Source organism: Dendrobates tinctorius, unplaced genomic scaffold, assembly GCF_039654945.1.
Source record: "Dendrobates tinctorius isolate UK_male_01 unplaced genomic scaffold, ASM3965494v1 ptg000009l, whole genome shotgun sequence".
NCBI lineage: Eukaryota > Metazoa > Chordata > Amphibia > Anura > Dendrobatidae > Dendrobates > Dendrobates tinctorius.
In genome coordinates, this window is record NW_027361677.1 from 5320109 (window position 1) to 5343937 (window position 23829).

At 45.9% G+C, this 23829-nt stretch overlaps 1 protein-coding gene across 3 annotated transcripts in view; it reads right to left on the reverse strand.

Annotated features, from left to right (window-relative positions):
* Nucleotides 1–207: 207 nt before the first annotated feature.
* RSPRY1 (ring finger and SPRY domain containing 1) overlaps nt 208–23829 on the reverse strand; it is a 104125-nt gene continuing 80503 nt past the window's right edge. For all 3 annotated transcript variants that reach the window (XM_073582278.1, XM_073582282.1, XM_073582288.1), the window contains 2 exons: nt 18371–18475; nt 208–1357 (listed from right to left, as the gene is read on the reverse strand). In XM_073582278.1, the coding sequence (XP_073438379.1) occupies nt 1261–1357; nt 18371–18475 (202 nt within the window). In that variant the 3' untranslated portion in view covers nt 208–1260. The remainder of the gene's footprint in view (nt 1358–18370; nt 18476–23829) is intronic.

Genomic DNA, 23829 nt, shown 5'->3' on the forward strand with positions numbered 1-23829 from the left:
AGAAGTACATGAAGCCGTTACACTCAGGTCGGTAGAGCCGCCTGGCAGTCCGTCCCGATCTTGGTCTGATTTATACGGCCGTCTGACTAGGATATATTTAAGATGTAAGTAAATGTTTAAACATCTCGTCCTATAGAAGTGGATAGGACCAACTACTTCTTGTCTTGTAGGTGATAGAAAATAAATATTTCTGGGAAATCCTTGAAATCCTTGACTTTGTAAAATCTTTACTTGACAATCGTCCACTTATATTAACAGGGCAGAGCCTTAAAGCTCCGGTACATCGTGTACTTGATTACGACATTATTAATTTCTGATAATTCTCCATTTACAGAACATTCATTTATACAAGCTTTTCTTTCCTTTATTAACAGATGAGAATGCCCATCTTCAGCAGCCCGGCTGTGTACCCGCTGCAGGGTGGCGAGTGGCGTATGGCGAGAGCCGGCTTGCTGAAGGCTGATCGTATCGGACAGAATTGGTCACGTGGTCAACCTGGTCATATCAAATTGTAAACATGGGAAGAAAAAAGAAAAGCATTCCGATTCTCCGATTCTTGAAGTCGCCGCTGTGTGCACGTTATAAAACTCCGTAAATTTACGCCTTTCCTTGTATCTTGACCAAATATTTTGTGGAATATAAATTAAGCCCTAAAAAGGTTTGATTTACAGAAAATCACAATTATTTCGCAATCCACAGTTTGGAAGGAAAATGAACTGACCAGCAGAAGGCCACATGTCTAGAAAACAATGGTCAAATACTGTATTTTGTCTGGCAAAAATAGACACTTTGCAGTATGGTACAATTAGTTACAGTTTTTGCAGTTACATTGATGCATAACTATAGTGCAAACCCTTTTCCAAAAAAAAAAGTAAATGGAGCAAAATAACATTTCTGGTGTCCGTTGGAGAGAATGTTACTGCAACCAAGTCAGAAATGGCCGTGGCTATCCGACAAGGGCAGGTTTTAGCCCCAAAATGGATAGAAATATTCCAGATGTGATGGTTCAGTCCCAACAAGTACCTTAAGGAATGAATGATGTCCATCGTCCAAACGCTCTAATCCTGGATGTATCTCACGTGTTAAATAGATCTTCCATCGCGCTTCGATCCATGGACTGAGCTCCTTGTCGTTCAGGCCGTGACAGAAGATATGGCCAGTCTCTCTCATCTGATGCGGATACGAAAGTGACAGTATCTCGTTCATAAAAAAAAAAAAAAAAAAAAGAAAGGACATCTTCCTGCATTTACTCCACAGAGGTCAAGAGATGTGAGAAATTTGGCGGACGCGAGTCCTTATCCCCTGTCGGCACAATGGACAAGTCTCCAGCTGCAGAGCGCACTCCATACACAGATCACTGCGGAGGAAGAAAAGGAGAATTTCCATTATTTCCCTTCTTGTACCTGTATCTAGTTTTTTTTCGCAAACTGCAGGCTGCCATTCCTATCCACTATTGCTGCAGTTACAGCAAAACTTAGCATTTAGGAAAGTGGGTCTCAAAGTTTGCACAAAAGAGGACTTGTCACTAGTGATGAGCGAGCAGCCTTGGATAAGGTGTTATCTGAGCATGCTCGGGTGCTAACCGTGGTCTTTTGGAGCACTCTAATAATATGTTTGCGCCCCTGCGGCTGCATGTCTCCAGACTTCGACAGGAGCAACACATGCAGGGATATCCTGTTTGTTAGAAAATCCCTGCATGTGTTGAGGCTGTCGATCAGCCACGAGACATGCAGCCGCAGGGTCTCCAACATATGTTTCGAGCACACTCAGAGCACACCTTATCCGAGCACGTTCACTCATCACTACTTATGTCATATTTTGGTAAACACTTGTATTCCCCATTCTTAACAACTTTCCTTAAAAGAGATTGTCAGCACAAAATGACTGTTCAAACCAAGCACCTTCCCACATACTTGCTTTCCATCTATTTCTGCCCTCCTCTGGTTACTATAAAGCCTTATCTGTCAGTCAAAGGAGGAAGAGGATAGAAAACAAGTAGGTGGGAACGGGCACTGCTTGGCCACGACAAAGGTGCACAGAGCGTCTGCACTTGGCTTGAATAGTCAATTTGTGCTTCAGACTCGTTGCTCAACAATGTGGACTACATCAGCACAAAATGACTGTTCAAACCAAGCACGGACGATCAGTGCACACTTGCCATGGCCGAGCAGTTCAGTGCACCTTCCCACCTACCTTCACAGTCTACCTGCCTCAGTGAAAAAAAATTGATGCAACTAGAATACCAGAGGTAAAAAAAAAAAAAAAAAAAAAAAAAACTAAAAAAAAAAAATTTTCGTGTACTCACCGTAAAATCTCTTTCTCTTAGCCTTTAATTGGGGGACACAGAACCGTGGGTGTTATGCTGCTGTCCACTAGGAGGCAACACTATGCATAATCTGAAAAAGATTAACTTTGGCTCCTCTGCAGTATACACCCCTGGACGGCGTCCGCCTTCTCCAGTTTTGTGCAGGAGGAATATACCAGAAACATAACCATGCCTGTAAGAAGGCTACTATAAACGAGCTCAAACAACAATATGAGAATGCAACCGTAACAACGGCCCGGAAGGGCAACAGGGTGGGAGCTGTGTCCCCAAATTAAAGACTAAGAGAAAGAGATTTTACGGTGAGTACACAAAAATCTCCTTTACTCTGTCGCCTAATTGGGGGACACAGAACCGTGGGACGTCCCAAAGCAGTCCCTGGGTGGGAAGCAGTGGACGAATATTGTGCTGACAGTCCCCTAGATTTGGGGCACTGCCGCCTGCAGGACCCGTCTACCCAGGCTCGCATCCGCTGAGGACTGGGTATGCACTCTGTAGTGTTTTATAAATGTGTGCAGGCTAGTCCAAGTGGCTGCCTTACACACTTGATGTGCCGAGGCTTGATGCCGAATGGCCCAAGAGGCCCCTACCGCCCGCGTAGAGTGTGCCGTGATACCAGCTGGAAGAGAATTGTTAAGGCGTTAAAGCCTCTTGTATGGTGGACTTGATCCACCTAGCAAGGGTGGCTTTGGAAGCCGGTAGTCAGACTTCCGGAAGGGAGCAGTCCCAGACACGTAAATACGCAATGCCCTGACAAGGTCAAGCGTATGCAGAGCCTTCTCCACTCTATGAACGGGAACCGGGCAAAGAGATGGTAGTGAGATTTCCTCATTGAGGTGGAAGCTGGAAACAACCTTCGGAAGGAAGGATGGCACTGTATGGAGAACCACCTTGTCCTGATGGAAAACAAGGAAGGGTTGTCTGCAGGAAAGTGCTGAAAGTTCGGACACCCTGCCTAGCGAGGTGATTGCCACCAGAAAAACCACCTTCTGTGATAGAAGGCGGAGTGGGACTTCCTTAAGGGGTTCGAAAGGTGTCTGCAATGCAGTCAAGACCAGGTTGAGGTCCCAAGTCTCCAATGGATGTTTGTAGGGGGGAACCAAATCGGAAAACCCCCTGGAGAAAAGTCCTCACTTGCGGCTTGTTAGCAATACACCTCTGAAAGAGCACTGAAAGCGCTGACACCTGGCTCTTAAGCAAGCCCAGGGACAGTCTGGCATCCAGGCCCGACTGAAGGAAACCGAGAACCTTTGGAAGAGAGTAGGGAAGTGGGACCTGTCCGCGGGATTCACACCATGTGAAGAAAACCTTCCAGGAACGATAGTAAATCCTGGCTGAAGCTGGCTTTCGAGCCCTGATCATGGTTTTAACGACGTCCAGTGAAAAACCTGCTTGGGTCAAAACCCAGGTCTCAATGGCCATGCCGTCAAATTGAGAGCCCCTGAGTTCTGGTGGAAGAACGGGCCTTGTGACAGGTCGGGACACGCCAGGGGGCATCTGCTGTGAGTTGCACGACATCGGCGTACCATGTGCATGTTCGCTTCCATTGGTGACCACTTACCTTGCGCTCTGTGATGTAGGTGCACCGCGCCCCAACCCGTAAGGCTGGCGTCGGTGGTCAAAACCTTCCATTGACCGAAGAGAAAGGATCTTCCCCTTGCAAGCGAGGTTGGCTTGAGCCACCAGTGCAGGGCCCTCCTGGTTTTCGACGATAACCGGCACTCCCTGTCAAGGGAGAACGGATTCCTGTCCCAGGACTTGAGGATGGCCAGTTGAAGGGGTCTGAGGTGAAGCTGGGCAAATGGTACCGCCTCCATTGCTGCTGCCATCCTGCCAAGTACTCTCATGGCGTACCAGAGAGATTGGGGGGACTTGCGGAGGAGAGTGCGAACTCCCAAACGGAGGGCCAGTGCCTTGTCCCTGGGGAGGATCACCAGACCCCTGGAGGTGTCGAATAGCATTCCCAGGAAGGCCAGAGACTGACTCGGGGTAGTCGAGGACTTCTGTAAATTGACTAACCATCCCAGGCGACTCAGTGTCGATTGTGATTGAGACGCTGACCTCGCAGTCCTTGAAGGTGGGGGCCTTGATGAGGTCGTCCAGGTATGGAACGACTACTATGCCTCTGGAGTGTAGCACGTCCATGGTGGCTGCCATGACCTTTGTAAATGTTCTGGGAGCCGTGGCGAGACCAAACGGGAGGGCCACAAACTGGTAATGGTCTTGGTTGATAGCGAATCTGAGAAATCTCTGATGGGCGGGAGCAATCGGTATATGCAGGTATGCGTCCTGTATGTCTATGGAGGGGAGATATTCTCCTTTTTCCATGGACGCAACGATTGACCGGAGGGATTCCATGCGAAAGTGACAAACTCGAACATACTTGTTGAGTTGCTTGAGGTATAGTATGGGTCGGACGCTGCCTCCCTTCTTGGGCACCACAAACAGATTGGAATAGAACCCTCGGAAGCGTTCGTCTGCTGGAACCGGTACTATGACTCCTGCTTGCAGTAGGGACGAAACCGCTTGATGGAAGGCTCGAGCTTTGAGTGGAGGTTTTGGAGGAACGGAGAAAGAACCTGTGCGGTGGGCTGGTAGTAAACTCGATCTTGTATCCTGAAGACACTATTTCCTTGACCCACTTGTCTTCTGTAATAGCAGGGCTGTGGAGTCAGTAAGCCACAGTTGCGACTCAGACTCCTGGATTTTATCAGGCTCCGACTCCGGCTCCGACTCCTTCATAAATGGCCAATTCATAACAACAAATTTACTGTTGTAAAATATTAAGCATCATGCTTATTCAGTTTCTCACCATCATATAAGTAATCAGACCACTTAGAGCAAAAACTACATTTATTAGAATACAATTAGAATATAGCAAATAACTTTTATAAACTTTTCTAAACTGTAAGTAAATATGCAATAAACACTTATGCAGTTAATAAGAAGAAATCTATAAATTTGTCCTCAGAAAAAGTATTGCCTCTGTCAGATCCTCCTTCATGGATGCCCTCAAATCTGATCTAATTATTTTGAGAGCAGAGCACAACCTCTCTACAATAACTTGTGTTGGTGGCAAAGCAGTAACCACTCGGTCAACATCTCTGACAATGTCAGGATACAGAGGAATCGCTTGTTGCACTGTTATTTTTGAGGAACGGTCAAATTTCTCAATTTCTTTTAGTGCACATGAAAAATTCTGCTGAAATGTACTGGCTGTGTTCCTTGATGGGGATGACTCTTCTTCTATGCGGGAACGCTTTGCACGGTCCTTGTGATCCAAATATTTTTCTAAATTAAATTCTTCATCAGTTGATGATGAGGGTGAAGATGTGGCAGGATGACCAAATTCTTCTTGTTCCGCCTGACTGTTCTGCAACCCTTTCATCCTTACTGCTATTTCAAGCAGAGCTTCTTTTCCTTTACTTAGCTGTTGATCATCTAGAAGAATCCGATGCATTGGGTCTACATAAACAGCTGCCAAAAGAATGTTATTTTGTAATAGTAGCTCCTCTCTCAGTTTCATTGATGTAGCAATGCCACTTGCAATTAACCCTCCTCTTTGGGACAGGCGAAACATCAGGTTCTTCCACTCCTTTAAGAAAATACCTGGAGTTAAGTCCTCTGCTTGTAATTTTTTAGTCACTGTAAATGGGTGCTCTAGCAATTTTTCCAGCTCAGTCACCTGATTCCACTGACTTTCATTTAGCGTCAGTTGAGGGTTAGCCATGTCTACAAGAAAGGTTTTCAGTTCAACCAAGCGCTGAATCATTAAGTATTGCCCCATCGTGTGGCTTGATCAATAATTGCCCCTTTTCCAGAACGTCTCTTCAAAATTGAGTCAACTTTAGGGGTTCTGGCAACAGTAGCCAATTTTCTCACCTTGCCAATCAGTGCAGCAGCATGTCCTTCTTGCAGACTGTCTCTTATAGCCAGCTGTAGCGTATGCACAACATAGCGCATGTGATGAATGAAAGAACATATTGACACAGTTTCAACAAGATCATCTAAACTATCATGTTGCTGTTCATCTGAAGCAACTTCAGTTTGCTCCTCAGTTACAATACTGTGTTCCTCTATTTCAAACATTTCTGTGTCTGTGGACCCAGAATGTTCTTCTAGCTGCTGGTCACCATCATTACTCTCATTCATTAGCTTAATAGTACTTATATTTGAAGCATTGTCAGTTACAACAGAAAGAACTTACTCTTTTTTAAGTTCATAGTCTTGCAGAACCTTTTCCACCAAGACCTGGAGAAACTCACTGGTGTGATGAGCTTTGGTGTCTTTTACTGCCAATGTCTTGGTAACTATTTCATTTTTGTCACAAACAAATCGGACATTGATGGCAAAATAGTTCACTCTGTGACGTGTGCAGGCATCCATTTTAAGAAACAGAAAGCGTCCCTTGAGAGTTTTTTTAAGTTCTTCCTTTTGTTTAAAAGCTTCTTCGATTACTAATTTTCTAATACTCTCTCTCTCCAGAGAAACACCAAGCTTGCGGGCCATTTCCCCATTCAGACACATAAAAGCTGGTCGTGAAAATAATGAAATAGGCACACTATCCTTTACAACAAGCTCTATGATCTGTTTTTTAAATGTATCTACTGTCATTGTCACAGTAACTTTGTCACTGACAAAATATCTTGCAACTGATGGCTGCAAAGTTCTCTGCTCCTTTGTTTGGCTGGAAGAGCTGGGCACTGGTTCATTGGTTTGGATGCAGTCTTTCTCATCCACTGCTTTCAGTACTTCTGGATGAAAGCGCTGTAAATGTCTCTTTAGATTAGAAGCTCTGGTAGGAGCATTATCATCTTTGCCTGAATATGCACTCATCTTGGCTTCACAGCATTTGTTTTCGTCTGGATCATTTGTCATACACTGAAAAGACATAATGTTTTCTATCTTGAGTGATGGGGAAATGTTCAAATACAGCTGATTTAATGTGATGCTTCTTTGACATTCTCAGGTTTTTAATTCTGCATTCACAATCCAAATGACAATTGTTTTTCCTAGAAACAATTGTACAAAATTATTGCCAGGTCGTACAACTGATATAGTGGTCAGTAATACTGTTATTATTCCTCATGTACTCACAGTTAACTGATGCAAAGTTTGTTGAAAGGATAATACTTCTTACAGTATTCCTCTTCTGAGTAGCAGGCAGCTGTGAGATGCTTGGAAGACTCACACCTAGTATGATCTAGTCTAGAGGAGGAGCTTTACTACTAAGAATTTGCAACACATTTTCACTTTCAGTTTCATACATTGTAAGTAGGGGGGTTGGGGCAGCATGAGGTTAACCAAGTATAAGATTAGATAAGGGCAGTGGAGAACAGTGACACACAAGAAGTAAGAAATGTCTCTATCTCCAGCAGAACTGCTTATCACTGTTGTTCATAGTTTGATAAAACATATATATTTGAGTAACATTTATAAAATTCATATGAAAGTTCAATTATGAAATATTAATACATTTTTTTTAAAGCTGGAGTCGGTACATTTCTACCGACTCCGACCAAAACTAACTCCGACTCCACAGCCCTGTGTAATAGGCAGCCAGACCTGCTGAAAGAGTAACAGTTGTCAGCCTACGAGTGGGGTGTCTTCCGGAGGGCATGAGTCATGATGAGGGGAAAGTCTGCTTTTGACTGCCAGTTTCTGTCCGGCCTCTGTGCCGCCCGTGTGTTGTCTCTGCGGGGGGAGCGGTTACGATTTTGTGCTGGGCGCGAGACGGACCAGCCTGAAGAATTCCGAAAGGATCGGAAACGATATTGATTGCGTCTTTTAAACGTGCGTTTTGGTTTTAGTTGAGGGAGAGAAGTACTTTTACCCCCGGTAGCATTGGATATCATTGTATCCAGCTTTTCACCGAAAAGACGCCCACTGAAGTACAGGAGATTTGTTAGGGACTATTTTGAGGCCGCATCCGCCTTCCATTCTCTCAGCCAGAGAATACGCCGGATTGTGATGGCGTTTGATGCTATTCCCGCTACCCCTCTTGCAGAATCCAACGCTGCATGGACCATGTAATCTGCCACTACTGCAATTTGCACCGCCTGGTCCGCCAGCTGAGGATTTGAAGCTTGGAGGCCCTGTTGCAATAGATTAGCCCAGGCCATAATGGCCTTGGCTGCCCAAACTGAAGCAAATGCGGGAGCTAGAGAGGCACCTGCCGCTTCGAAGATTGAACGAGCCATGCGTTCTACCTGTCTGTCTGCTGCATCCTTGAGGGTTGAGCTGTCCGGCAGTAAGAGAAGTGTTTGTGCTGCTAGCCTAGAGACTGGGGGGTCCACTTCAGGTGGATCTGTCCATTCTTTAGTGTCCGTCTGTGGGAAGGGGTACTTTGCTTCTAAGTATTTGCGATTGGCGAATTTTTTCTCAGGCTGCGAAAAATGCTTAGAAAGTATTTTTTTAAATTCCAGGTGATTAGGGAAGACCTTAGATGGTTTCTGAACACTCTCAAAGGAAATCTTGTGTTCTGGTGCTTCCGGGGTTGGATCAGAAATGTCCAGCACCCGAAGGATGGAAGAGATTATATCCTCAACTAGCACCGCATTGCTAGGGGGACAAGGGACCAGATTGTTCTCTGTTTCGTTATCTGAGTTAGAGTCACATATGCCCTCTGAGTCTTGCGCATCGCTAAGGAGTTCCCTAGCGGGCGAACTAGGGCTGTTCTGTGGTCTGTGATCGTTGTGGAGATCCGCATTGTGTTTCTCTATCAGGGGACGGTCTCGGTGACCTGGAGCCACTGTGTCTCTCCCTGGATGGGGACGACCTAGTGCTATGTGAAGACGCAGATGAACGCGACCTGTGGGTCCGCTTACGTCTCAAACTGTCGGAAGCGGCATGTCCCCGAGACCGGATGTCCCTTTGCTGGGTAACATTCATAGCGGAGACATGACCCTGCAGAGCCTGCAGTAGTGTGGAGGTCAGGTTATCTATAGACTGTGCCACAGACTGCGACATCTGAGTCGCCCATTCCGGCGCAGCAGCTGCCACAGAAGCGTTGGTAGGGACTTCTTGGGGTTCTGACCCAGTGTTCTGGGTACAGTCCCGGCAGTGCGGGTACGTGCTGCCGCTGGGAAGAGTGGCCTTGCAGGCTGTGCAGACTGCATAAAAGCAGTCTTGTCTGGTCCTTTTCCTTGAGCCCGACTTAGTGCCTAGAGGCTGATTAGCAGAGGCCCTACAGGGGTATCTACGCAGAGGAAAAGGAATAGAGGAGCGTTATAGGTTATATTAACTCACAGCTGAGTACAGAAAAACCCAGCTGTGATCTTACCCCACCGATTTGCCCCCTCGGTCTAGCGCTGAAAAATCCCAGTCCTGTGCCCCCCAGAGACCACTGTGCTGCCTTCAGCTATGTCTTCAGGTGCAGCAAGATGGCCACCGGAATTCTGAGGTGGAGGGGGAAGGGGGCGGAGAGCTGAAAAGGGCACGCGGAGCTATGTAAAAGCGCGCCCTTCCTGTCTCGATCCGCCCCTTCTATGACACTGCAGTGTCATTTTCATCATCTGGGGGGCGGGAATAAGGCGGCGACTTCGGCTAGGCCGAAGCCGCGGCCTAAATTTGAGGTCTCATGCCCAGCAGGACTCCAGGAAGGCGCGGTTGCCCGTGGGGGGGGGGGGGGGGTCGGATCTAACCGAGACCCTCCCCGGGATGAAAAGGAAGGCTAGCGGTGGGGTCTGAACACGCACTGGGCCCTGTGGAGGGTCCCTTTGGGGCGCTATGCAGCTGGTGCTGCTGCAGAGACAGGGCGCAGGGAGGCCGGTCTCTGACAAGTGCTATGCCTTGCTGCACCTCCCCCGGTCCCAACAGGAGCCCGCAGCTGGACTGGGGTCCCTGGGCTTGTAAGCGTCCGAATGGTGCCTGGTACAGGCCCTACCTGCGGTGTCTCAACCTAATACCCCCCAGAGGGGGATTAGGGAGGGTGCTGCCGTCACCGTCAGGGGGCTTCGTCGTCAGCTCAACCTCAACCCAGCTAAAAAGAACTGAGGAGGGAGGGGTTCTCAACATCGAACCAGTACCCGAGGGACTGGGGAAGGAGCGACATGGGGAATAGCCACCTCGATCTCAACCGGGTACCCTTATATTGGACCGAGGAGGGAGCCATGCCGGGAGTCGCGCTGGAGACCCGCTTTGCTTCATCTGTAATCCGTTGAAAAAAAAAAAAAAAGACGGAGTAAAAAACTCCTAGGTGTGCCTCCTTGCGACACTAAGCAAAAACTGGAGAAGGCGGACGCGGTCCAGGGGTGTATACTGCAGAGGAGGAGCCAAAGTTAATCTTTTTCAGATTATGCATAGTGTCGCCTCCTAGTGGACAGCAGCATAACACCCACGGATCTGTGTCCCCCAATTAGGCGACAGAGTAATCACACGTTACGTTTCTCTCCTATGGTAAACATGGATGTGTGAATGCAGCCTTAGAAAGAAAGCTCTAACAGCTTCTGTCTTCCAACGGCACAGAGCCATTCTAGCGTCACTAATGCATGTTACAGGCGCTACACTTTAGACTGTTTCGACATTAAAAAAGCAAAATATGGAGTAAACACAGCACAGAAACAGGTGATCAATTGTTAGGTGTCTGCGTGGTCTCATGATGTCAGTATGTGACCAGCATGATGTGAAGGAATGATTAATACCAATTGTAATTGTGACACACACAAAAGAGGAAAGAGAATAAGCTATGGAATGGGGGATCACCACAAACAAATGATTGGCATTTAGAGAAACAATTTTTATTAACATGTAAAGACCACAAACAACTATAAAACATTTAAAAAGTGGCGATACGCATCGGGCACTTTCCCGCCCTGTTCTCACTGCACATTGGTCCTGCCAACTGATGCCAGCACTTCAGGCTGCAATGCATGGGTGATTGTTGCTGCATATTTCAGTCTGTGTGTTGCTGGTTCTTTATATTCATCCATGATTTTTATCATAGGTACTATTGGCTTTGGTGACCTAGTTCCATTTACTATTTATTTGCAGATGTCATAATATGTTTCATTTTTCTGACTTGTACAAATTCTTTTTGTGGTTCCTCCCTCCTTATTAGGTATAGGGGGTCGCCACTTTACTTTATCTGCATTTATATAATTCTCCCCCTTTTTGGGGGGTATCTATTGTAATTTATTCAGTTACTAGCTGGTATGCTGTTCATATGGGCAGGTATTTGGTCACCGACCAGGGTGTAGGCTCTATTATGAGCCATTTGATTGCTGTTGTCATGTCACATGTGTGACTTTTTAAATGTTTTTATAGTTGTTTGTGGTCTTTACATGTTAATAAAAATTGTTTCTCTAAATGCCAATCATTTGTTTGTGGTGATCCCCCATTCCATAGCTTATTCTCTTTCCTCTTTTGTGTGTGTCATAGTTATTCTTGAATAAGCTGGGGTTGGATCCCACTTCGTCATTCTAATACCGTGGTGCCCCTGCTCCTTGGTTCTTATATACCAATTGTAATTGAACCCCGAAATTTATTGGCCGTTCATGGACCAGACACCAGCTGTGAATTTTCCTTGTTAGAAAACAGCAAGTTGTGCAAAAAGTCCTGAGACACTGAACAGTCGGACATGTGCGTTTAGAAGCTTAGAGGCGTCACATTAAGTTCTCCCGAAAAGGTTACAACTTTATGTGAGTAATATACCGTATTTTGCAGCTTATAGGACGCTCTGGATTATAAGATGCACCCCAAATTTTGAGGAGAAAAAAAATAGGAAAAAAAACAAAAAAAAAACAAACACCTTTTTTAATAAAATGGTGGTGCTTCTTACAATCCATGCGTCTTATTGCTTACCGGGGGTGGTTGCTGCGGTGAAGCGGGGTCCCAGGGTCGCTGCTGGAGGAGGCAAGAGTGGAGCGTTGCCGCAGGCTGGGATGAGGGGGTGTTCGGATGTGCGGCACACCGCTGCATGTGTCCAGTGCTGCGGGGACTCTACCGACATTTTGTGAAAGGCCAGAGCCCCTGCAGTTCCATGGTTTCCTATGCAGTGGACTCTGTGAAAATGGCTGCCAGGTGCGGCGCATGCACAGATGGAGATCTCGGGAGAGGAGACCTCAGCGCAGCATCGGACACCCGCAGCGGTGCTCCGCACATCCGAACACCCCCTCATCCCAGCCTGCAGCAACGCTCCACTCTTGCCTCCTCCAGCCGTGGCCGGTAAGGTATATCTGCATTATAAAACGCACCCCCTTTCCCCAAAAAAATTGGGGGGGGGGGGTGTCTTATAATCTGAAAAATACAGTATGTGCAAAAATTGTGGGACTTTTTGAAACCTTGCAATTGATGAATCAGCCACAAACATGTAGAAAAAAAAAAAAGGGTGTCCGATGGCAAATTTAGAAAACAATATTCTTTCAATTTGCGCGGTTTTGGAAATATATTTCATGTGCTCAGCAGTGTTCTTTTTTTAAGTTACTATATTAAAATTAAAACGTTTAAAAAACGTTAAATGCGCTTCCAAAATGGTGCAAATTGAAAGAAGAAATTTGGCACAAATGAAAAATAGGTATTAGACCTACCGGTAATGATGTTTCCAGGAGTCCATCCTGACAGCACCATGGAGGACGTCCTCCTCCTCCTCCTTACAGGGACAGGAAAGCACACGAGAGGTTAAAAGGCCCCGTCCCACCCCTTTCCCTCAGTGACTTAACAAGTACCACAGCGTGGATAATGCTATAACTCTTTTAATGGTATCATCATATTACAGCATATGACATAACATAACAACCTATCCGGGAGGGAACTACCCGTGCTGTCAGGATGGACTCCTGGAAACATCATTACCGGTAGGTCTAATACCTATTTTCCAGGACGTCCACCTGACAGCACCATGGAGAGTACCAAAGCACCTCCTCAGGGTGGGATCACCGCCTGGAGAACTTTTCTCCCAAATGCGGTATGTTGGCCTGATAGCACGTCAAGTTTGTAGTGCTTTGCAAAATGTATTCAGGCTGGCTTAGGTTGCCGCTCTACAAATCTGCTCGACTGAGGCGCCTGCGCGCTCGGCCCAGGAGGCTGAAACTGCCCTAGTAGAGTGGGCCCTTAAGGTATCTGGTGGGTTGGCGCCTTCAAACTGGTAGGCGTCTGAAATTACTGATGTGATCCATCTTGCGATGGACGCCTTTTTTCTCCCCCTATTTTTACCCCCGAAGAGGATGAACAGGTTTGACTCAATACGCCAGTCAATGGTGGCCTCTATATAGCTTATAACTGCCCGTCTTACGTCTAGGGAGTGGAGACGCTGTTCTTTCTCATTGCGGGGATTGCTGCAGAAGGATGGTAGCACTATCTCCTGATTTATATTCTGGTAAGAGGCTACCTTTGGGATAAAAGCCGGATCTAATCTTAAGGTTATATGATCGTCTCTGATCTGGAGATATGGATCCTTGGTGGACAGGGCCTGGATCTCCCCTATTCTTTTGGCCGTGGTGATGGCTACGAGGAAAGCCGTCTTACAAGAGAGAGTCGAAATGGACATTCTATCACTAGGCATGTAGGGGTCCCTACATAAAGATCTGACTACCAGGCCGAGGTCCCAGGGAGGGGTGAGCTGCCTAATTGTGGGGCGAAGACGCTGCGTGGCCTTTATGAATCTTACCACCCAAGTATGGGAGGCTAAAGGGTAGTCGAAGAAGGCGCTCAAAGCCGAGATCTGGACCTTTAACGTGCTGGGTTTAAGCCCCTTATTATATCCCGACTGCAGAAAGTCTAGGACACTAGGGAGGTCAGGGGTACCTGCCGAGAGGTCGGACCTGCCACCTTCCAGGCAGAATCTCTTCCATATTTTTCTGTAGATTGCGGATGTTACCGGTTTCCTGCTGGCCAGTAGAGTGGATATGACCTGCTCAGATAAGCCCTTTGCTCTCAGGATGTCCCTTTCAGGATCCATGCCGAGAGGCGTAGCATTGCTGGGTCTGGATGGCGAATCGGCCCCTGGTGGATAACATCTCCCTTCAGGGGTAGCTCGACTGGGTTTCCTACTGCCATGGCTCCTAGCAGCGGAAACCAGCTTCTCTTTGGCCAGTATGGCACTATTAATATCACCGACGCGCGGTCCTCGCAGATCTTCCTGAGTACCGCCGGTATCAGCGCCAGTGGTGGGAATGCATACAAGAGGGGTTCCGTCCAGGCCTGGCTCAGGGCATCTACTCCGTCCGGGTGGTCTGCTGGGTTCAAGGAGTAGAATCTGGCTACCTTTGAGTTCTTCCGGTTTGCAAACAGGTCTATACTGGGGGTCCCCCAACGCTGACAAAGCTGATGGAAGATTTCTTCGTTTAGTTCCCACTCTGTCGGGCTGACCCGCTGTCTGCTTAGATAGTCTGCTACTACGTTCTGAGTACCCTCTAGGTGGATTGCCGTTATGGAGAGGACCACCTCTTCTGCCCAGGCGAATATTCGTCCTGCGAGTGCCTGGAGTGGTCGATGTCTCGGGCCTCCCTGGTGCTTCAGGAATGAGACTGCCGTTGTGTTGTCGGACAATATCCGGACATGTCAATTTCTCACTACCGACCGGTTCTGACGCAGGGCTTCCCAGCCCGCATAGAGCTCCCTGAAGTTGGAGGATCTGCTTCTGATGCTGACCGGCCATCTTCCCTGAAAAATTCTCCCTTCTACGTGGGCTCCCCATCCCCACGTACTGGCGTCTGTGGTGATTACCACGTACGGCGAGGTTGTCCATAGCACGCCCACCTGTAAGTTCTGGGGCTGTATCCACCACCGCAGGGATCTTCTTACCGTGTCTGGTAAGGATATGGGCCCGTCGAGAGAATCCTGACGCCTATTCCATCCTGCGAGGATTTCCTTTTGCAGGGGCCTCGAATGGGACTGGGCCCATCTGACGCATGGAATGCAAGCCGTCATCAGACCCAGAACTTCCATTGCACCTCTTATGGAGGAGCGATGTCTCAGTAGTCCCTTGACTCTGTCTTGAATTGTCTGCTGCTTTTTTCTCGGTAGCCGGGATATTCTGTCTCTTGAATCCAGAAGGACTCCCAGGAAGATCTTCCTGCTTTCTGGCTTTAGGTCTGACTTCTGATCGTTGATCAGTCAGCCGAGATACTCCAGTGTTCTGATCGTTCGGCTCCTGTCCTGGATGAGCCTTTCTTCTGATCTTGCGACTAGGAGAAAGTCGTCTAGATACGGTATTATAATGACTCCCTGCTTTCTCAGGTAGGCTACCACCTCCGCTACCAGCTTTGTAAATATTCGGGGGGCCGAAGCCAGCCCGAACGGAAGGCACTGGAACTGGAAGTGGCAGGTCCGGGATGGTAGACTGATTGCAAATCTTAATAAGCTTTGAGATGAGGGATGGATGGGGACCTGATAGTATGCACTCTTCAGGTCCAGAGTACACATGACGGCATCCCTGTCTATAAGTTGAATCGCTGAGCGTATTGATTCCATTCGAAACCTTTTGTATACCACCCAGGCATTTAGGGGTTTTAAGTTTATGATTGTTCTGGCCTCGCCAGATGGTTTTGTAATGGAGAATAGGGAAGAGTAATGACCTTTTCCCTCTCCTGCTGCGGAACTGGCACTATGACCTCTGACCGGAGCAGGTCCTGTAGATCTGCCCACATGGTAGAGTCTTCCGGGACTACGGTCGGGGCGATGTATCTGTCGGGGGGAGGGGAATAACATTCTATGCTGTACCCTTCTGTGATGGTTCTGAGGACCCACCGGTTCTGGGTTACCTGGCGCCACCTTGCTGCGAATCGTCGCAGTCTTCCCCCCGACACCTATGGCGTCATTGCCTTCTAGACCTGGAGGATGACGCGAAAACAGGGGCCTTGCTTTTCCCCCCTTGGCTCTGAGTGTTTCTAAAGGAGCCCCTGTTGTTTCTACCCTGGCTCCTAAAATCGGTCTGTCTCCTGAAAAAGGACCCTCTACGAAAGGACTGGGGACGCTTGGGTTTTTCTTCTGGAAACCCCTTGTTTTTGTCAGACACCTGCTCTAGGATGCTATCTAGAGCTGGCCTGAACACCCTTGAGCCTGAAAAGGGGATGGAGCAAAACTTTGCCTTTGAAGCGTTATCCCCAGACCACGACTTCAGCCAAACCGCTCGCCTAGCTGCGTTGGAAAGGGAGCTGTTTCTGGCTGCGAATCTTACTGACTCGGCCGACGTATCTGAAAGGAACGCAGTGGCTGATTTCATCAGAGGGAGGGAAGCTAGGATCTCCGATCTAGGGGTCTTGTTGGATAAATGCTCTTCTAACTGTCCCACCCATAGGAACATGGACCTGGCCACTGAGGTGGCTGCTATATTAACCTTAGTAAAGGCAGCTGCCGATTCCCATGTTCTCTTTAACAGAATATCCGCCTTCCGGTCCATCGGGTCTCTGAGACTTGATGAGTCCTCGAAGGGGATGGCGGTTTTTTTGGTCACCCTAGCTACAGGAACATCGATTTTAGGAATTTCCTCCCACAATCGTGTTTCCTCTGGGTCAAAGGGCAGTCGGCTCTTAAAGTCCCGAGACAGTACAAGTCGCCGTTCTGCCTCTCTCCATTCTTCTAGGACCATTGTCTTAATGTGTTCGCTTACGGGGAACACAGTTTGTTTCCGAGCGACCAGTCCCCCAAACATCAGGTCCTGTCGGGACTGCAGCTTTGGAACATCCTCTATCTGCATAGTGTTGCTTACCGCCTGCACCAAGTCCTCGGTGTCCTCTAACTTAAACAGGTATTTCCTGCCTTGGTCCCTCCTGTCAGTCGGGATCTGCCCCTCCTCGGGATCCGAGTCCCGGGGGTCTGTCCCCCCAGGCAAACTTGTCTCCGAGGCTAGCTCCATCTCCCACCTCGGCCGCTTCCGGCTTGGCCCCGGACTAGGGGACTGCTGCCGTGAGAGACTGGATCTGGAGGCCTGTACTTCCTCCCGAATCAAGGATCGCATCTCGGCCAGGAGGGACGGCTGCACGTCTCTTACGACCCTTGAAGTGCAGGGTCCGCAGAGAGTCTTGGTATAGTTGTCTGGAAGCTTTACCCTGCAAACCGGGCATCTGACAGACTTAGATGTGGCCTTTACCGAGTCCTTAAGCTCTGTCGGGGGGGCTGGGGTTCCCTTCTCCTGTACGATACAGAACAGGGATAGTCGGGTCAGTTGTCCTGGGCTGCGGGGAAGGCCGTGTGGGGGTTGGATTGCGCCAGGCGCACTTACCCCTCTGTCGGCTGGCGCCTCTGGGTCCATACCACTGAAGCAGCTGTTGCGTGCGGTGAGCTGCTAGCGTGCGGTGAACTGCTGGTGTGCGGTGAGCTGCTGGCGCGGCGAGCTGCTGGCGTGCACTGAGCTGCTAGCGTGCCCAGGCTGCTGGCGCGCTGTTTTCAAATCGGCGTGTGACGTCATCGCCGCATGCCGCCCCCTTCCGCTTCCTGTTCTGAAGCCCCGCCCACCGAGCGTCCTGCAATGGCGGCGCCCATCCGGCTTTCTGCGGGGACCCGGCTCCAGCTGCCCCGGGTTCTCTATCGCCGGCGCCCACACCGCCGGCTGCGTGCGGGGCCCGGCTTCCAGCCGCAACCGCCGAGCGGTCTGTAAGTTGTCGCGCCGGCATCGCTCGCTGCCTGCGGGGACCCGGGCGACTGCCGCGCGGCCTGGAGCCGAGAGCCTCCCACCGGGAGGAGCGGCTTCCTCCAGGAGTGACGTCCTGCTCCTGGCTTTGGGGCAGAGGGACTCCCCACCGGGAAGTGTTGGCCCTGGGCATCCTGACAGGGGGAAGGATTGGACCGGCCGCCCGATCCCCCTGCGCCCTCAGGTAATCTTCCTGCTCCTCTCGTATGTCCCTCCGTGTAGGGACAGGAAAGACACTGAGGGAAAGGGGTGGGACGGGGCCTTTTAACCTCTCGTGTGCTTTCCTGTCCCTGTAAGGAGGAGGAGGTCGTCCTCCATGGTGCTGTCAGGTGGACGTCCTGGAAAAGTTGTTTTAAACTACAAAAAGTAGACGACAATAGGGAACCTTAATGCATGTAGGGGCACAAAATAAAAGTGACCGCTGCGCTTCAGTGAACCCGTCCCAACCAATGTGGCCTTTCCAAGGTGCAATGACCGACCTGTGTCCACAAGGCCTCAGCTCGGTGTCGGCCACCTCATCACAGCAGAGTGTGCAGCAGTTCTCCCGAATGCTGACTTGTTTTAACAGTGCTAAGCGTCTGTGCCTGGTGAGAAGGAAAAATAAAGCCATTTAGTTATCCATCTGATGTGTATGGAGATCCCGGCAATGGATTCTGGGGGGGTGGGAGATCTGACATTTTGGATTCTAGCATACCCAGTCCCTACACAAAAAGAAAAAAAAAAAAAGTAAGGGAAACTGGCAATATAATCAATAAATAATAGTATATTAGGATATAAAATCAAAATAAATAATAATAAAGATATACTTATTGCCAGAAAAATGGAAATATAGGGACAATTGCAAATTAGCTAAACCAACACACAAGAGACAACACAACGACCATAAGTCCCAATATAAAATATAATGTTTATTGTTACAATCAAATAAAATCAGGTCTAAAACTGGACTTCCATATATGATAATTTTAATATGTATATTCAATATATGCATAAAAAAATTATGTAAAAATATGGGCATACTATCCCTTATCAGACACATCCACCTTGCAGTAGACAATTGTAAAAAATGTGCAAAAAAATTAGATAAAAAATTATTATTATAACGCTATAAATTGATAAAGTGCATCATTATAAATAAAGTACTTTATATTTATATAATAAAATAATTAGTGCTAATGTAACGTATGTGAATAAATGCATAAAGTGCTGTGCTCAGTGCAAAATAAGTATTAGTATGTCTATGCAGACCATACACTAGTAAAAACCGCAACAGTGTCACAAAGTGATCTGTACGTCTGCTAACCAGGAAAACAGTATATCATGATTACAATCCAGACAATAAACAATGTATAACTTACAAAAATGTGCTATGTAGATTAATCCTGGTCTCCTGGGATAGACGCCCTGCCCCAACGTGCGTTTCGGCGCTATGCCGTCATCAGAGGGTAGCGCCTATCAGAGACAGGTGAGTGAGTGTGTATATATATATATATATATATATATATATATATATATATATATATATATATATATATATATATATACACATACACACATATATATATATATATATATATATATATATATATATATATATATATATATATATATATATATATATATATATATATATATATATATATATCTATATATCTATCTCTATCTCTTGACCAATAGAAAAAAAGAGGGGGGTGGGTGATAATTAACCAATGAACATAAATGAGATGTCCGGATATTTGAAACTCCACAACCAATTGCGCATGACCAAAATGATTCCATGACAACGTATGTATACAACATCGGCGCCATTGCTGAAGCATCCGACGGCATATAACCGTAAGATGGCCGCCCATACTAAACAAGCAATGTTGCTAAGCAAACTGGTCGTCATGTGATCACCCGGGAAGGTCACTAAAGTCATGAAGATGATTGTCACATGACCGGAAGAAAGATTACTGCCAGCAAATAAACAGAGAAACGTCTGTATTGCTGAAAGTATATATAGCTGGCCATCAAATATCAAAAAGTGGTCACCAATATTGAAACCCAACACCAGCGCCTATATTACTGAACACCACCACATGCGCCCGGTGGATCAATAGATGTATAGATAGATATATAATGCATGCATCAAGTCAGATGCAGATAATTGACGCACACATGACAGGGGAAGGCGGGAATATAAGGCAGGGCGCGTCATGTCACCAGGTCACATAGCACCTGGAGGCATAAAGACGCGACCATACCCAGATTGCCCCCATACCGCTGCCACATGCGCGTACCTGCACTGACAGTAACCCTATTACAACCAAAGGCAATTAATCATATCCTCATATATACCTCATATATCAGAAATTGTGTATAGGAAATTGTAATAATCACTATACAGATAAATATGGTATATGAACAATTATATAAGTGCACAATATGATCAACCATAAATATACATTATCCACGTGTATGAATCAATATTTCTTCATTCTTTGTCAATTAGATCCACCATACCAAACATCAAATAGGATACAATCCAATTCCGAGCAATATCCAGGTACTGAAATTATGAAATTCATAAGAAAATTATTAGTATAAAATGGTAAAGTTACACTTAATAAAAATGACATTATTGGTCATACAAAAATACCAAATCGTCACCATTGTAAAACCATAAAAAATAATTAAAATTAAATAATGTGTATAATATTACATCTGTCTCCAATAGGTACAATACATAAAAAATTAGCAACAGATTTCTTCAAAACGGTCAGAGAAATGGAGCAAAACTATTGTTTTCATTGAGACCAAGTGGTTGGACCGTATTAAGGGTCCAGATCTACTTAGTCTCACATTGTCCAAGCTTACGACTGACATTGGCACCCCTAATGTTGGTAGATATCAATTCCCTGGACTTTCAGTTTGGTGCGGTCACAATCATGATATTGCTTAAAATGCCTCGGGATTGTTTTCATTGCATTTATATCATTTTCTTTCACAGCTGCCTTAACACCAAGGACATGTTCTAGAATCCTTATTTTCAATTGTCTCTTAGTCATACCGATATATATTTTACGGCATGGACAAACTGCGAAATACACCACCGCTTTAGACGTACATGTAATACGATGTCTAATATTAAACGTACGTGTTTCACCTTGATTAAAGAATGTTTTTGTACGCTCTACATTTACACAGGCAACACAATTACCACATGGAGAACATCCAAAATCATTAGGGACTTTATCCAAAAAAGTGGGTATCTGTACTGGTGTATAGTGACTTTTCACCAAATAGTCACGTAAATTATCTGATCGCCGAAAGGTTGTTTGCGGCCTACTCGGTAAATAGACAACGTTGGATCGGCACATAAAATAGGCCATGACTTACTTCGGCATTCTCTGATATAATCAGCCTGAGCATTGTATCTTGTAAAGAATCTCACTTTATTAGTTGTTTCTTTTTGCCTATTAGAATATAACAATGAGTTACATGACGAACATTTTGCCCTTAAATATGCTCTCTTGACCATACGATGACTATAGCCACGAGCATAAAACCTTGTTTTCAAATCGAGTGCCCGTTTTTCAAACATATCATCAGTTGAACAAATTCTCCTCAGGCGGAGGAACTGGCCAATAGGAACTGATTTAATAATTGAACGATAAATGATGCCATATCAGTCCCAAGATTTGATGATTCTAAAAAGAACCGTACTGCTTTTAAGCCATCATTAGAATCATCGAATCTTGGGACTGATATGGCATCATTTATCGTTCAATTATTGGAATTCTCTTTATCTCATCATTTTTTTGTGTCCAAGGGGTCCTTCTACCTGCAGCTCCAGGGGACAGCCATGGTTGCGGCATTTGCACCGTCGTATGCCAACCTGTTCCTGGGGCTGTGGGAGAGGGACCTCTTCTTGTCGGATCGGCTGTCGTCGGTGGACAGTGTCCTTTTTTGGGCACGGTACATCAACGACATCTTTCTGATCTGGCAGGGCACTTTGGAGTCACTCAAATCATTTATGATAAGTTTAAATGATAATGACATGAATATACGTTTGACTCATTTGGCCGACTCCAATTCGATTGATTTTCTTTATGTTAAGATTATACAAGATTCCAATAATGTGTTGCAATCTGACATTTTTCGTAAACCAACATCAGTATATTCACTGTTGCATGCCAAGTCATCTCATCCGCAATCAGTAATTAAAGCAGTTCCTATTGGCCAGTTCCTCCGCCTGAGGAGAATTTGTTCAACTGATATGTTTGAAAAACAGGCACTCGATTTGAAAACAAGGTAGCTTATGGCTTGTGGTTATAGTCATCGTATGGTCAAGAGAGCATATTTAAGGGCAAAATATTTGTCACGTAACTCATTGTTATATTCTAATAGGCAAAAAGAAACAACTAATAAAGTGAGATTCTTTACAAAATACAATGCTCAGGCTGATTATATCAGAGAATGCCTAAGTAAGTCATGGCCTATTTTATGTGCTGATCCAACGTTGTCTATTTACTGAGTAGGCCGCAGGAAATAACCTTTCGGCGATCAGATAATTTACGTGACTATTTGGTGAAAAGTCACTATAATAATAAACTATTTTTATTAGCACTAACATATTCCGCACACATCATCATCACTGTCCCCGATGGGGCTCACAATCTAAATACCCTATTAGTATGTCTTTAGAATGTGGGGGGAAACCGGAGTGCCCGGAGGAAACCCACGCAAACACGGGGAGAACATACAAACTCCTTGCATATATTGTCCTTGGTGGGATTCGAACCCAGGACCCCAGCGCTGCAAGGCTGCAGTGCTTTCCACTGAGCCACCGTGCCGCCCTAACTATACACCAGTACAGAAACCCACTTTTTTGGATAAAGTCCCTAATGATTTTGGATGTTCTCCATGTGGTAATTGTGTTGCCTGTGTAAATGTAGAGCGTACAAAAACATTCTTTAATCAAGGTGAAACACGTACGCTTAATATAAGACATCATATTACATGTACGTCTAAAGCGGTGGTGTATTTCACAGTTTGTCCATGCCATAAAATACATATCGGTATGACTAAGAGACAATTGAAAATCAGGATTCGAGAACATGTCCTTGGTATTAAGGCAGCTGTGAAAGAAAATGATATAAATGCAATGAAAACAATCCCGAGGCATTTTAAGCAATATCATGATTGTGACAGCACCAAACTGAAAGTCCGGGGAATTGATATGATATCTACCAACATTAGGGGTGCCAATGTCAGTCGTAAGCTTGGACAATGAGACTAAGTGGATCTGGACCCTTAATACGGTCCAACCACTTGGTCTCAATGAAAACAATAGTTTTGCTCCATTTCTCTGACCTTTTTGAAGAAATCTGTTGCTAATTTTTATGTATTGTACCTATTGGAGACAGATTTAATATTATACACATTATTTAATTTTAATTATTTTTTATGGTTTTACAATGGTGACGATTTGGTATTTTTCTATGACCAATAATGTCATTTTTACTAAGTGTAATTTTACCATTTTATACTAATAATTTTCTTATGAATTTCATAATTTCAGTATCTGGATATTGCTCGTAATTGGATTGTATCCTATTTGATGTTTGGTATGGTGGATCTAATTTACAAAGAATGAAGAAATATTGATTCATACACGTGGATAATGACGTATATTTATGGTTGATCATATATTATATTACACGGATGTTTTATTATTATTATGTTTATGTCTATATGTAGAGAAGATAACTTTTATATTTGTGCACTTATAATTGTTCATATGCCATACTTATCTGTATAGTGATTATTACAATTTCCTATACACAATTTCTGATATATGCGGTATATATGATGATATGATTACTTGCCTTTGTATGGTTGTAATAGGGTTACTGTCGGTGCAGGTTCGCGCATGTGGCAGCAGTATGGGGAA